The 16,338-nt window shown below is 44.1% G+C and overlaps 1 protein-coding gene across 2 annotated transcripts in view; it reads right to left on the reverse strand.

The window, feature by feature from the left end:
* The window catches only part of TSHR (thyroid stimulating hormone receptor), a 165,892-nt gene that overhangs the window by 43,691 nt on the left and 105,863 nt on the right, over positions 1–16,338 (reverse strand). For both annotated transcript variants that reach the window (XM_055436181.2, XM_088840261.1), the window contains exons 4-7: positions 11,361–11,435; positions 8,624–8,698; positions 7,180–7,257; positions 3,955–4,023 (exon numbers count right to left, since the gene is read on the reverse strand). In XM_055436181.2, coding sequence (XP_055292156.1) covers positions 3,955–4,023; positions 7,180–7,257; positions 8,624–8,698; positions 11,361–11,435 — 297 coding nt within the window. The remainder of the gene's footprint in view (positions 1–3,954; positions 4,024–7,179; positions 7,258–8,623; positions 8,699–11,360; positions 11,436–16,338) is intronic.

Consider the following 16,338-nt stretch of genomic DNA (forward strand, 5'->3'; position numbering starts at 1 on the left):
CCTCTTGTTGTGGAGCACAGGCTCTAGGGTGCTGGGGGCTCAGTAGTCACGGCACAGGGCTTAGTTACTCTGTGGAGGCGTTTAGGATCTTCCTGGATTGGGATTGAGCCTGAGTTCCCTGTCCTGGCAGGCAGATTCTTAACCACTGAACCACCAGAGAAGTCCAGCTATGGTTCTTGACCTTTACATAAAGCAAAGGTTGGATTCACCTGAGGAGACTTCTAAATTCCCATGCTCTGGCTACACTCAGACCAACTAAACCAGAATGTCTGGTGGTTAAATCTAGGTATCAGTGATTCCAAATCTCTTCAGGTGATTCAAATTGGTAGCCAGTACTGTGAACCTTGCTCTGCAGAACTTACAAGTCTGAATTTTATACCCAAATCTCTTGTCAGATACCTGAGAGTGATTGAGGGTGATATCGTCCAGTGACTAAACATGGCAGGATAAAGAAGCAAATGATTGAGAGCACAGATCCTCATATTGGGCATTAAAGTCATTTGCTTATGGAAAAACAAAAGTTTTCGAAATGAATTACTACACAGTCAAGGTTGGTTTCTGGTCCTTCTTCTCATCCAGAATTCTGGAAAAGTTATTTGGATTCAGGCAAATTTGGGTTCATCTGGACATGCTGGATAATTCAGAGCCGTGTGACTAGCTCTCATCTCACTGACTGAAAGGTTCCTCACTTTCCCTATCAAGCGTTTGCTAATGTGCTTCTCTGTTGCCTTAATGCTAACATTGTGATGATCCTGATGTCCCTAACGGTGTGACAGTCTTCTGAAATCTCTATACCCTAAGTATCTACAAGCTGACTTAATTATTTTGAGAAGTCCCAATTCCCCACTTCATTCATAGAAAATTTGAATTGGGAAGATTATTGCCCTAATGGTCATGGCTTTCTAGGAATAAAGAGGAAAAATATTTGGTTAAACTCATGCAATATTAAAATTGAATGTTAATAATTTTTTAATGTGATAACTACAGAAAATCATGCTTAGGTCTCCAAGCAAGGGTTGTTAGTGTTATTTTCAATCTGAAATGCGTATTTTGGATTAGGTACATTTCTCCGCAGTATACGCTGACCCTTGATATTCTGCCCTCAAGTTGAGGTCCCTGGAATGTGTGTTCGGTGTGGGCAGAGAGCACGTTGGTCTCGTTCATCTCGGTATCGCCAGTGAATAGCACAGTTCCAGGATCTTTGAGGGCTTTCCCTGGTGGCTCAGTAGTAAAGAATCTGCCTGCAGTGCAGGAGCCACAGGAGATGCGGGTTTGATCCCTGGGTTGGGAAGATGCCTTGGAAGAGGGCATGGCAACCCACTCCAGCACTTTTGCCTGGAGAATCCCAAGGGCAGAGGAGCCTTGCAAGCTACAGTCCATAGAGTCGCAAAGAGTCAGATATGACTGAAGCAACTTAACATACACACAGGATTGTAAAAGATGTTCACTAAATGTGTTGAAAAATAAATGAAGGACTGTGTGAGATGTGTACATAAAGTTAAGATAGAAGTAGGGTCTCTCCAATACTGTAAATAAGTTTGGTGTGTAAGTATTCACATTACTCCTTTGAGTCTTTTCAGACTTACCCTGTAATTATATTTTGGGGTGTTTTTTTGGCCACATCACAGAGCATGTGGGATCTTAGTTCTCCAACCAGGGATTGAACCCCCTTTGCCTGCAGTTGAAAGACAGAATCTTAACCACTGGACCACCGGGGAAGTCCTTGTAATTATATATTTAAACAAATGACTAACATCAACCTGAATGAGCCTACAACTAGACAGTCTAGAGAAAGGTACTCGGATCTTCACTTGATAAAAACTACTAAGAAATCCAAAAACCTGATAAAGAGTGAGAACTCAGGGAGTAACACCAAGGCATAATGACTTTGAAATTATTAGTATATATTGTACAGGTTATTTCTGCCACCCACTCAAGTGTGGTCAACGAACCAGCAGCATCATACCACCTGGAAGCTTATTAGAAATGCAGAACCCTGGAGCTCACCCCAGATCTACATACATCAGATTCTACATTTTAACAAGACCCTCCACCCCAATGCTCTATATGCTCAGTAAAGTTTGAGAAGCATCAAACAGCACAACAGATCTAGAAACATATCAGATTTTGCAGTGATCACTCTCCAGAATATAAAACAACAATGCATGAAATGTTTAAAGGGAGAAAAAAAAGGTGAAATTACAGAAATGAAGTGGCAAATTTTTTAGAAAGCAACAGAACGTCTGAAGTTGAAAAAAATACAATTGTTTAAAAATACTCAATAAACTGTTATAAAACAAATCAAAAACCTGGGAGCCTGCCTTGGGGTTCTCTCCTCTGCAGAGGTTTGCATTTGTTTCTGCCAGGAGTCCAGAGGTTCTACTAGCGTGGTCCCACTCCAGCTGTCATCCAGGTTCCCTGAATTAACCCAGGAATCTCGGGTTTGCCTCACTTCTCCGCCTTCTCACTGACTGAAGCCTCGTCTCCTGGCACCACAGATGCTGGCAGCTGTCCAAGGGAGCTGCACCCTCTCTATCTACCCACCACTTTGGCTTTAGCTACTGGTTCATTACTTTGTTTCATTTCCCTCTCTTTGGACCTATGGCATAAAATATAAAACTTTTAAATGTGTGATCTAGTTTCATAGTAGTAGGGCCCTACAAATTACTTGGCGCACCATACTGTAGAAAGCAGACTCTACCAAAGCTAATTGTCATTTACTAGCTATGGGGTTGGAGAAGGCGATGACACCCCACTCCAGTACTCTTGCCTGGAAAATCCCATGGATGGAGGAGCCTGGTAGGCTGCAGTCCATGGGGTTGCGAAGAGTTGGACACGACTGAAGTGACTTAGCAGCAGCGGCAGCAGCAGCTGCTAGGGGGTTAAATCACACACCAGTGTGGCTGAAGCAGTCTACCAGCTCTTAGACACAAAGCATGCCCTGGCACAGATGCCGGGGACCACAAAGACCTGATAGAAAAGTACAACAAAGACAGAAACCCGTGTCAATGACTATCCTTTTTGCTTACATCCTATTCCAGGCATAATTCATTTGCAGCAAAAGCAAAATCGGGATATGGCTTTTCAGCTCTTTCTGAATGAATCAAACATAAACTGACACCTTTCCTGAAAACATGTCAGAAAGAAACTAAACGAAAACCCTCATGGTCTGAATAGCTTTGGACTTAATTAAGACCCTCGTTCACTTCATGGACCTAGTGGGGAGTCCTGCCCTCAAGGCCACAGGTGCTGAGCTTTGCACCAAGGCTACAGAAGCGGAGCCCAGAACCACGGACACCTCTGAAACTGACTGAGCCCCTTTGTAACCTTGCCCAAAGCCCCCTGATCATCACGAACAAGCTCTCTGATTCCCAATTAGGCAAAGATGCCCACTCCAGCAGGCACCCCATAGAGCCCCAACCAATCACCTAATGCCAACCTTCCAGCAGGGATTTTCTTTGTCTTGAGGCTATAAAAACTGGCTACTAACGCACAAAAACTGTCAGCTTTCCCTCATCGGTCAGAGGTCAGCTTTCAGTGCCTGCTTTATCTCTGCTCTTCTTAATAAACTCACTCCCTTCCGAAATGCTCTGTCTGAAAATTCTTCTCCAACCTGTGCTAGGACTGCCTTGACACCTAGTCAATGAATATTTACACACACACACACACGCGCGCACTCCTACTAGGTAACTGGAGGTGACACTATGGTTCTCCATTTTATTAAAGATAAAAGCTTTGGGATTTAGCATTGGAGTCAATGTAAGTGTCCGCTAAAGCTGGCTTTTGCAGAGTTTCTTAACATCATCCCCACGTCTTGCTCTAACTAGCCCTGGGGTTGAGGAATGCTCTGGGGGAACCCATCTCTAGCAGAATTTGACCCATTGAATGGTCCTTTTGGGTGCTTCTGGAGGTGTAGGGGAAGGATAGTGGTTTTCATGGCAACCCTTGACTTACACAGCATCCAGCTTTGTCCCGTTGAAAGCATGTCCTTGGATTGAAGTAAAGCCATTGTTGTACAGTTTCCTATAATCAACAGAGAGAAAGGATCAGTGACCTATGAGAGTAGTGCTGGCCCTTGGGTCAGGCTTCATTTTTTCAGTGCCAGAAATGTGCATGAAGGTTCTCAGATCCCATCTACGAGCCCTACAAGAAAACTTTACCGTATATCTTTTTTGGGACATAGAATAGTATTTCCCACTTAGAGCCCTCATTCTCCAGACTTGGCTCCTATTTCTCAGAAGCAGATTGACTTTGATGAACAAAGACTTGCAATCATTAAAGATTTTTTAAAAAACATTCTACATATACTCAAAAAACAGTTTTAGGAGTTAACCCAATGTCAAAAATGGAGAAATAAGTGCTGTTTTTTAAGACGAGCACTTTAAAAGACATCATTCTTCTGAATGCATAGGTTTTATATTTTAAAATGTTATTTCACATTTGTATTCATATTTTTAATCCTCAGGGCCTACCACAGATTAAATGCTTAATTAAATGGTTGAGAACTGAATTAAACTGACCTTTAAAAACAAATCTAAGAAATAGATAGACCCTGGGCTTTGGGGAAATTTTAATGTTTTAACTTGTTGCTGTATTGCTGCAATTAATTAATTTATACAGTGATTCGGAGGGCTGGACCGAAGCGTTGTCGCCTGCATTTCCTAGTTAAGTTGAGAGGTGGAGGTGATCTACCAAAGCCACACTGATGCACAGCTGTCCAGAATCAGGATTTCTGAATTCAAAAGCAGTTCTTCCCACCCATCAAAGGGGCACAAAGCCATGGGAGGTCTGATCTGCACAGGGCTGCAGTGGGGGCTTCCTGGGAGCTATCGGCTGAAGATGAGAGAAAGCTGTCAGGACCACAGTCAGGCACAGCTAGTGGCAATTTAGGGGAGTCTGGAAACAACTGTAGTCTGCCTCCTGTGAACTCTGGAAACACTGCAAGAAGCACACGGGAGACTGCAAATTTAGAATGAGACCTGAGTCTTTCACTTCACAGTAGGTGATCCTGAGAACTTCTCAACCTCAATTATCCTCAGTTTTCCTTGTCTGTCAAAGTGTGATCAATTGATACCTCATCAAGAGGTTGCTGGGAGCACAGGGTAGCCAGACATTTAACACAGTGAGGTGTAGACGCTTACGAGAAGGCCATGTTAAAAGGTCTTCCGAGACCTGAGAACTTGGATTTACCTTAGGTGGTTGTGGAGAACTGAGAGGTTATCCTGTTTGTTGGTCTGTTTTGATTGAAACAGTTACACAGTGAGTTTAATTCCAGCTCGAGGGTGTCCTGGGTAAGGGCTGTAACATATGGGGTACTCAGCACCGAGCCAGGAAAGGAAAGTAATTTTTATGGGTAAGTTAATTTCTCCTGAACTAGAGTTCTTGAATGAAGATGTGAGAACTCCTAATTTTGGCATTTCTGTTTATCCAGAATTGGTTGAGAGACATAGACAATAAAAGTGTTCTTTGTTGGAGTTACATCTCAGAAGATTAAATAACAATCTTACGGGACACGTAGGTCTCAAAAAGGGAAATTAGTGAAGGAAGAAAAACACAGTAAAGAAAGAACCAAAGGGGCAAATTTTCAATGAAACTGTCCTACCAGGAAGATGGGTACAAATTTTGCTGTGGGACACATACCCTTTCGTGTTTACAGTTTTTTGAGTGTGAGCTTCAAAGAAGCAAGGACTTTTGCAGGAATGTAGAAATAGTCATCTGAAAAGACAGTGGCCCAGCCGTGGCATCCCCGCTTCTAGATTTCAGGAAAGTTGAGGTTTATCAAATGCCTATCAGGCCCCACACTGGGTGTGAGACAAAGGCCAGCCTCCGATGGAGAGGGCTGCTTGTGATATGAGAAAAGTGCCGAAAGGTGGAGGTAACCTTTTCTGGAAATAATCTGAGACTGGTGTTTACTTTTGCTGCATGGCCAACGGCACAGGGGGAGCTTTTACGGGACATGCACATGGCCTTGAGGTTTGGGGCTGAGCAGACTAAACACCAGTCTTTGATGTGCGGTCAAATGCAGTGGTGGCTCCGGGGCCTCTGGTTTCTTTAAGAAAGCTCTGCCCCTGTTTGGAGAAGGACAAACTGAAATGCTCCACTCTGGGCAGAGTTCCAGGGTTGAGATAGCCGCACAGGGTCAAGACTGCTGGCCCGAGACTGCTTCGAAACAGCCCTTCCACGAGTTGTGTGGAGCCTTGGATCAGTTTTGCTGGAGGATAATTCGATCAGGTTTGGACACATTGATGAAGAAGATGCAGTGTGACCCAAGAAAGGAAGCTGGATAACAATCCATGCCAAACACCCACCAGGCCTGAACATGAACAGTGGTACAGAGACCAGTCAGGTGGGGATCATTTGACAAGGCCCCAACTTTACTTTGTGGTTAATTTGACGAAAGAAGGGAATTCTTTATGGCCTGGGAAATTAACTTATCTTTTATACCTCTATTAGATCTCCTTCCTGAGAACATTTTGCAAATTTCCCCGAAAAAGTATTTCCTTTTGAACAACTCAAGAGCAGAACCCATTCAAACTCTGGAAAAAATGATGATATAGAGAAGGACTATGTTTTCTATCCAATATCCCATTGTAGGAGCTTAGTTAGTGATGACACAGCTGAAGTATGAGTGCAAAGCAGGAAAAGACCTATTAGGAGAACCATTTTCTAGCTTAGGGACCTTGGAAAAGTCACTTAAATTTGCTTTAACCCCAGATTCTTCCTCTGTTTAATGGAGATGATGGATGCAGGATATTGTATTATAAGGCCTGCAGGTCAAATCTGGCCCACTGCCTGCTTTTGTCAATAAAATGTCATTGGGACATAGCTGCTCTGTTCAGTAGTCTGTGTACTGTGGATGGCAGCTTTTGCCCTACAATGGCAGAGTTTAACAGTTGTCACCAAGGCCACATGGTCTGGAAAACCTGAATGGCCATTCACAGATAGAGTGTGCGGACCACTTCTGTAAGAGACTACCCGTTGTCTTGCTGCCTGACCCACTCTGTCGGTTGCACAGCACCGCACCATGAGGTGCCACTCTTATTTAACTCTGTGTAACCCTTGGCAGACCAAAGCGCAACATGCTGTATAGCAGTGTGGTTCTTGGGTGGTCTGTGGAAATGTGACAGTGACCCAGATAAAAATCCCAGAGTTGGCAGGAGTGAAGCTGGCCGTACTCACAGTGTCAAGGTTTCGTTGCATAGGCCCTGAAAAGCATTCGCACGGATGGAAGTTATGTAAGGGTTGTCTGTAATTTCACTGTAAGAGAGGAACAGAAACACTTGGTGGAAAAAAACACCTCTGGAGCTGGGCTCTTGCTGTATATATGCACCTAAATATATAACCTGACATGATTCCATTTTCTCTTATTTCTTTTTAGGTGGTGTTGACTCTTCTTAGCTGCTGGTGACTCAGGGGTCCGGTGAGGTGGTGAGAGCTGACCTAGGTGGACATGCACTCAGAACCCCACCTGTGCAGTGAGCTAGTGAGCTTTGCGTGTGGGCTGAGGTTCCTGAAAGTCCTTATGTGCAAAGGGAGGATCCACGTGACAAATACTTTATCCAGAGCAACTCGTTCCATCAGTGTGTGGAACCCCTGAAAAGGGTCGGAAGAATGGGATTGAAGGCTTTCATTTCATGATTATTATTAGAGTGTCCTTCACTTGAAAAATACTGCCAGGCAGATGCTCCTGGAGAACTTTTCTGTGTTCTGGTTGCTGGAAGATGGGTTATATTTTGAACAGAGCTCTTCTGCAGCAAAGGAGCATGGGCATTTTTTTTTCCCTAGCAAAATCCCAAGAGTTTGGATCCTATCATTTTATTGATATATTTTGCTGATTCCACAGTACAAACTCAACCTGTAACACTCTCTGCATATGTCCTTTCACGCCTGTACAACTAGGAAGACACTTGACTATGTCACGGGTTTTGGAAGAGAGCACTTGTCCCCAATCAGACGTCCCAGGAAGTGGTTGGAGACCACTCATGACCGCTCCTGGGACCCTCCTCAGACCAAATCCCTTAGGTTTTCTATTCCTCAGCTTCCTCGTTTGTATAGTGTAACAGCTCTAAATTCCTTTATGCCTTGTAAGGTGGTTGAGAGGAGCAAACATGATAACCCATGAGAAGGTGTTTGAAAAGCTATGTGAAGAATAAAGTATCCTCAGTATCATCAAAGCTCCTTCTGTTCAGTCACTCCCATCAGCAAACACTCATGACAGAGTTTCTCCCATTAGAAAAAAAAAAAAAAAAAAGACTCTTTTCTCCTTATTCCATGTGCTTCAACTACTGAGACATTTTTCTGCTTCTTTTTAATAGTAAAACCTCCTGAAAGAGCTCATTGTCTCTATTTCCCCCTTCTGAATCTCTCTTGCGCTCACTCCAAACAGACTTCTCCACCCAGAGAGTCCCACTTTTCAGAATCACAGTGGCCCGTATTACTAAACCCAACGGGCATTTCTCAGTCCTTGCCTGACTTCATTCCTCAGGGCAGTTGTCACAGATGATCACTGCTTCTTCCTCGAAACAACTGCTTCAGTTGGTTCCAACCAACATCTGTGGCTGCAGCCTAATTCTTGTTAGTGACAAGTAAAACATTGCCGAATATTGCCTGAGTGCACACTTACAGTATGAAGAATACATCAGTGGAATAGATTTTGGTCAGGTCGGGGAATACTCTAAGTCCAGTGTTGAAAATGCCACTACAGTACATGAAAAAGAAGAAAAGAAGAATAGGAACAAGGTGAGAAAATCAACACATAGGAAGCAGGATGATGTAACAGCTGAAAGGATGTGTCTGACGTCAGACGAGGATCCAATCCTAACTCCTTCGTCAGTTATCTGAGAGACCATGGCAAGTTCCAGCCCTTGGACGGGACGATGCTCCTCAAAGTACGAGGATTTACCCAGTCCACCAGTGTCAATACATCCCTTCTGTTTAGGAAGATCTGGGGATTGTTTGAGCCACGTGGGATTCCTAGAAATAGGAATTCAGGGTTCTTTTTGTGTTGTGTGTGTGTGTGTGTGTGATTTCCTTGTTTTAACTGGAGGCTATGATGCATGTTCGGGGGAAGGGAGGGTGGAATAAGGGGAGGATGCACCAGGAAGACAATCTAATTACCGACTCCAAGCCAGGCTCCCTTTTGCAAACTCTACATTATATCGTGTTGGTTATTTTACTGAGAATGATACTCCCATGGCAGCCTCTTGAGAATACCATGGCAGCAGTACCATAAAATATGTTCAGACAAAGAAGGAAATCAGTCAAAGACAATGTCTTCATTCTCCAAAGCTTGTATCATCAGGGCAAAACGTCAAGATAAAAATGTGCATAAAACAGTATGTATATAGAAGCTCAGGCTCCAGATGCCTCCCAGACTTAGTTGGTCTAACACTGTTGTAGTTATTAGAACACAGGTAGTAGAGTTATGCTTTGTTTGAGAGCCTTGGCATGCCATGCTAAGAACTCGTCACTACCAGTAAACCTTTATAGAAAGTCTTCCAGCAGAGAAAACTCTAGTCCCTCTGGTGCCCCTTCTAAGGTAAATTCTGACCTGATTCCTAAAGGGAAAGGCACATTATTTGAAGAGGAAGCAGGAGCCTGAGGTCTCAAAAAAGCAAATGGGAAGCTGCAAATAACCAAGGAGAGAAGTAACATCCATAAGGTATATCTGAAGAGCAGTAAATAAACTCATTCAATTGCAACAGTGGCTCATGTGGAAGAGCAGGGGACAACAGCCTGAGAGTTAAGTGGGGACCGTATTGGAAAGGGCTGGAAATGCCATCCTAGGGACTTGGACCAAGATCTCTTTATTCTTCAAAACCCCACATGAGTCCATCTCCTTTTTGATGTCTCCTCTAATTACCTGCACCACCAGATAAAGGTATGTACCTCTCAACTTTTCAATTCCATATATAAATCTTCCTTTAAAAAATGGTAAGCATCTTTGAAGGGAAGGACAATGTTCATTATCCAACATGTTCCCCACCAAGCCTTGCACAGACTAGGGAACTAATCAAAGAGTTCTAAAGGATCGAAGCTCAGAGTCCACACAGGAGCAGTTGCCTTGTGCTGTAAATATTTATTGGGCTTCCCTTGTGCCTCAGCAAATTTCTATTACTTCCCAGATACCCCGTCAACCGCATACCCCACCGATGTCCTCTTCTGTTCCCCTGGCATCACCCACCCCTACCTCTTCCACACTGAACTATTTCGTTCCCCAAATAAGCCATGCGGTTCCACACTTGTGTGTCTTTATCGTGCTATTCCCCCCACCTGTATTTCTCTTCTCCCCATCCTGGGTAACCTCTACTGATCTTTAAAGACTTATTTCATGATAACCACTACTCATCCTTGAAGACTTATTTCATGAAATATATTTGGATATATACTTTTATTTAAAGTCCCTAGATGGCAATGAACTAATATGTGAATAGTGATTATTTCTGGGTATTGGGATGAAGGTTAACTTCTTTTTTTTTATTCATAATGTTTTCGCATCCTAATCTTTTACAGCCCATGGAGCAGGAAAGGAGGCAAGAGGGCAGGGTGCCCAGAGGGCCTGAGCGTGCGCACACGCGTCTGCTGAGCACGCTTTGTTGCACGACAGACAGCAGGCAGTGACGCACGACAGAGGACGGAAATGTGTGGCCCCGCTCTCACTGAGACTGCAGTTAGCTCACAAGGTGTCACCCGAGCAGAAGGTGCTGTCCGTTTCTGTTTAGTGCCCCTCCCAACCCCTAAGAGATGAAGTGTCACCTTTTTTGGTTCGTTTTAGTGTAACAGCCACTGTAATATTGCAATATCTGTTTCCTAACAAACTTGACTGGTGGGCTCTCAGAGGGTACATTCATTTAAAGACCGTGCGTGCATGATGGCGTTTTCTCTCCCACATCTCCTGGGGCCAGACTCTGGCCCCAGCACTAGGTGCCGACTTTGAACAGGTTTTATTTGGCTGCACTTGGTCTTTGTTGCAGCGAGCGGGGTCTGCCCTCGAGCTGCAGTGTGCGGGCCTCTAGTCGTGGGGGCTTCTCTTGTTGTGGAGCCCAAGCTTAGTTGCCCTGTGACAGGCGGAATCTTCCCAGACCAGGGACTGAACCCACGTCCCCTGCATTGGCGGGTGGATTCTTAACCACTGGACCACCAGGGAAGCCCCTTGAATAGGTTTTAAAAGTGTGACTCACTTCACCTGACACCTTGCCTGAAGGGAAAAGGTGGGGAGTAAGTCACAGGATGTGGTGTGTCCCAGACCACCAACCACTCACAGCTAAAATGACCCAGATCCACATTATCCCAGGGATATTCCTACATTATAATTCTCTTTTTTTATAAAAGGGTAGGATGGGATAGGAGTTAATACTTACAGGAACTTTAGAAGGGGGAGCTCTTTTAGGGCGCCAGGGTCTATGTAAGTTAAACTTCTGGTATTTCGAATTTCTCTGTAAAAGTTACAAGAAACATAGTCACTATAATGTAGTCATTTCTGTTCTTATGAAAGATAAAACAGTCTTAATCAGGTTTAACAAAGGTTCATGAGAAGAATACATATTTCCTTGGTGCCCACGGACTTTTTCTGCCGGGAACCAGTCCCACCAACAGAAAGCTACTTTTTGCTTCTCTCAGGGACACAACGGCTGTTCAGCCCTCTTCCATCATTAACTTAGTTTCGCGCCATCTAAATTTTGGGGTGACCTTTCTCTTATTCACAGCCTTAGAGACCTTTTCTTCCTTTTAGGTTTAAAAATCTCTCCAGTAGTCTGTTGAGGGCAGATATCTTTACTACTGATAGTAACAAGTAACCTGGCCATGGGGAGTCGGGGATCGCGTGGATTATATAGTGGATAACAGCACGGGAATAAGATCGGTGGGGTTCCTCTGTCCATTGCTATTTCAGAGGCAGCAGAGGTAACGACTTCATAGTTCACTTGGGTTTATCTTCCTATTGTTGTTGTTTAATCAGTAAGTTGTGTCCAATTCTTTGCGACCCCATGGATTATGGCACGCCAGGCTCCTCTGCCCATGGGATTTTCCAGGCAAGAACACTGGAGTAGGTTGCCGTTTCCTTCTTCAGGAGAGCTCCCTGGCTGAGGGATCAAACCCGCATCTCCGGCATCAGCAGCCGATTCTTCACCACTGAGCCGCCAGGGAGGCCCTTATCTTCCCACGTCTGCTTAGTCGCTCAGGAGTGTCTGACCCTTTTGTGATCCTGTGGACTGGAGCCTGCCAGGCTCCTCCATCCATGGGATTTTCCAGGCAAGAACACTGGAGTGGGCTGCTGTTTCCTTCTCCGGGGGATCTTCACAATCCTGGGATCAAACCTGAGTCTCCTGTGTCTCCTGCATTGCAGGTGGATTCTTTACCCACTGAGCCATCGGAGAAGCTATTTTCCTATGTGGTTATTTAAAATGCTGCAGCACATGTGATAACATCATATAGGTCTATAACTTATCTACTTGGGCTTATATACATGCTATCGAAATGCACAGCTTGCATCAGTGAAATCAGTGACTCTTAGAAATAGGTTCTCGTTGGTATTAATAGAAGTAAATGTATTCAACATGTGTAAATTTCTTAAGAGTTTAAAGGCTCTCTCCAGGCTTACATGAAGAATATAAGAAAATTTAGTAAGGCCTGCAGTCTGACCCCTTCTGAATGGCACCTGAGGCTTGATTCCTAAAGGAATCTGCATCCAGTGGTTGCTGGTAACAACTGGAGGACTTAGAATCTGGCCTCTGGGATTTTTAAAAAATAGTTTTGTTGAAGGAAAACATCCATAATTTTATGCATTGCAATTTGATACAATTAAATGATTTTTAGTAAACTTATAGAATTGTGCATTCATCATCACAATCCAGTTTTAGAACATTTCTATCAATGATAAAAGTAATCATATGCACACTTGCAGTCAATTCCCACTCCCTGCCCTCTGCCTAGAAACCACTGATCTCCTCTCTGCTCTAAAGTTGCCTTACCTGGACATTTCATATAAACGGAATCATAAATACACAGGCTTCAGTGTCTGGTTTCTTTCATTTAGCATAGTGTCTGTGAGGCTCATCCGTGTTGTAGCATATATCAGTAGTTTTCACCTTTTTATTACCTTTTTATTTTATTACTGAATAATTGGATGGGCCTAAGGTCAAATCTTGGCCCTGCCACTTCTAGTTATGTGACCTTGGGTAAGTTCCTTGACCTCTCTGAGACATAATTTTCTCATTTGTAAAACAGGGACAATATTAGTGACTCTAGTGAGGATTAAATAATCCCTGTATGAGGTTTCATGTGTGTACAGTAAAGGCTCTATAGGTGTTAGTTTTATTGTTTTTCACCTGAGCGGAATGAAAGCTGGAGCAGACATTGGAGAGCTCAGGTTGGAGGTACTGCAATGTTTGTAAAAATTAAAACAAACAAGCAAAAAACCCCACAAGGTTTGACATTTGACAAAGTACAGCAAACATGAAACAGACTCTTGGAAAAGAGGGAGGGGCATTAACTCTGAGAACAGAAACCATTTCCCAGCTCAGTTTACTGTTTATTGTCAGTGTGACCTTACCCGTTTCTTTTCTTCATTAGCATCATTTTGTCCAGGAAAGTAACTTTATTGTCCATTGTGGGAACTTCTTGAAAGACCCATCAACACTTCAACAGTTTATATCCCAAGACTCTTAGACACCCTCACCTCGTCATCTTCCCTTTGTGTCTACTGATCCTAAATTATCATGTCATGATCTTTACCCAACCAAGACCCTGCAGGGAAAGGCCCACTTTAAACCAGACTCTTTACATTTTGTTCTGACTTGAAACTAAACGTCCTGTATCCCCGATACTCCCTCTGTGCTGGGTAAACTGGGACTGCGGGCTACTCCTCTGCATAGTCTCCTGGGTGTCCCCGCTGTGCCCCTCTAAGACCATCAGACTCTGCTGAGTCAAGGTGCTCTGCGTGGGGAGCAATAAACTCCTTGCCAGAGCTTTCCATTTGGGAGGAGGGGTTGAACTGCTGTCAGTCAAATGCAAACTAGTTAGAAGAGTCTGAAAAGTTTCCAAGTGTGGTTTGCAGTCTGGAAAACTACTCCTTGAGTGACTATTGTTGAACAAGGGAACTTAAGTGAGTATCCCAAAAGAATGTCACAATGAAAGAGTGTAGCCCAGCTGAATCCACTTTAGAAGCGGAGAGAGAATTAAGGGAAAATAAACACCGCTGTTGGCTACAGCTGATTAAATGAGGCTGTCAACCAACATGGCAGCTGCAAGAGAAGAAAGAGGTGGAGGGGGCACAAAAAAGGAGATGGGTTCCTCAGTAAGAGTGGAGAAAGGGCAGATGGACAGGAGAAAGCAAAAGGAAACACCAGGCAGGAGAAGCCACTTCCTGAGGTAGGTTAACACGTCCTCACAGATGAGTCTTTAAAAGTTTCTGCTAAGGGAAAGATAGACATGGTATGAAATAATTTATATGTGAAATCTAAAAATGCCAAACTTGGACAGGGGCCACGATTGGGCTGCAGGCGGGGACTGGGGAGACCCTGGCTGAAGCGTACAAGCTTCCAGCTATAACACTAGCAAACTCTGGGAATCCAGTGCACAGCAGGATGATTATAGCTAATAATACTGTGTTACATCATTGAAAGTTGCTACTGGAGATCTCAAATATTCTCAAAAACGAAATGGTCATTATGTAACAGGGTGGAAGTGTTTGTTCATGCTATGGTGGGAATCATTTTGCAATATGTGAGTGTATCAAATCAACACATTGTATATGTTAAAATTCCACAATGTTATACGTCAGTTATACCTCAGTAAAGGAAAAGGAGTATGTCAAGGTTGTATATTGTCACCCTGCTTATTTAGCTTCTATGCAGAGTACATCATGAGGAACGCTGGGCTGGAAGAAACACAAGTTGCAATCAAGATTGCCGGGAGAAATATCAATAACCTCATATATGCAGATGACACCACCCTTATGGCAGAAAGTGAAGAGGAACTCAAAAGCCTCTTGATGAAAATGAAAGAGGAGAGTGAAAAGGTTGGCCTGAAGCTCAACATTCAGAAAACGAAGATCATGGCATCTGGTCCCATCACTTCATGGCAAATAGGTGGGGAAACAGTGGAAACAGGGTCAGACTTTATTTTTTGGGCTCCAAAATCACTGCAGATGCTGATTGCAGCCAGGAAATTAAAAGACACTTACTCCTTGGAAGGAAAGTTATGACCAACCTAGATAGCATACTAAAAAGCAGAGACATTCCTTTGCCAACCAAGGTCCGCCTAGTCAAGGCTATGGTTTTTCCCGTGGTCATGTATGGATGTGAGAGTTGGACTGTGAAGAAAGCTGATCGCCGAAGAATTGATGCTCTTGAACTGTGGTGCTGGAGAAGACTCTTGAGAGTCCCTTGGACTGCAAGGAGATCCAACCAGTCCATTCTAAAGGAGATCAATCCTGGGTGTTCATTGGAAGGACTGATGCTAAAGCTGAAACTGCAATACTTTGGCCACCTCATGCGACGAGTTGACTCACTGGAGAAGAGTCTGATGCTGGGAGGGATTGTGGGCAGGAGGAGAAGGGGATGACAGTGAATGAGATGGCTGGATGGCATCACTGACTCGATGGACATGAGTTTGATTGAACTCCGGGAGTTGTGATGGACAGGGAGGCCTGGCGTGCTGTGATTCATGGGGTCGCAAAGAGTCGGACACGACTGAGTGACTGAACTGAACTGAACTGAAAGCTAGAAAAAATGAAACTTCAGATAAAGCAAGGAAGGGGTGTGGGGTGTGGATTGCCAGTTCAGTTCAGTTCAGTCGCTCAGTCGTGTCCGACTCTTTGCGATCCCATGAATCATAGCACGCCAGGCCTCCCTGTTCATCACCAACTCCCAGAGTTTAGTTAAATGAATACAGATGTCAGAAGTGAATGCAGCTGGTATAACCTTTTCAAAAAAAACAAGGGAGGTGCAGAGGTAAGTACCAGAAGCATGTGATAAGAGAAGAAGGATGAACCAAGAGTACGAATTTGAGTGAGTTCCAAGAATGCCTGTGAGGGTGAATTTGAATCTGCAGTTTTGGCCCAAGCATGCAGGAGGCTAGCTATGCTTCCAGGAAGCTGGGGAACCAAGAGGAAGGCAATCTACACGAAACTGCAGCACAGTGGGTTGGGATAGAACGGCCCTGCAGGGTGAGGGTGAAGGACAGCTGAAGATGTCAGTGCCTCTGGACCCACAGCCTGGATCCCTGCGTGACTGCGTGGAGGAGGGCCGCCCTGCCCCTGCTCACCCACCCAGTACTGTCTGTGAGCAAGAAATGCCCCAGTTACCGCAGGAGTTTACACAGTTTAAATTTTGTCTACTT

The sequence above is a fragment of the Moschus berezovskii genome, chromosome 9 (genome assembly GCF_049115385.1).
Source record: "Moschus berezovskii isolate FMDL1 chromosome 9, NW_MosBer_1.0, whole genome shotgun sequence".
NCBI lineage: Eukaryota > Metazoa > Chordata > Mammalia > Artiodactyla > Moschidae > Moschus > Moschus berezovskii.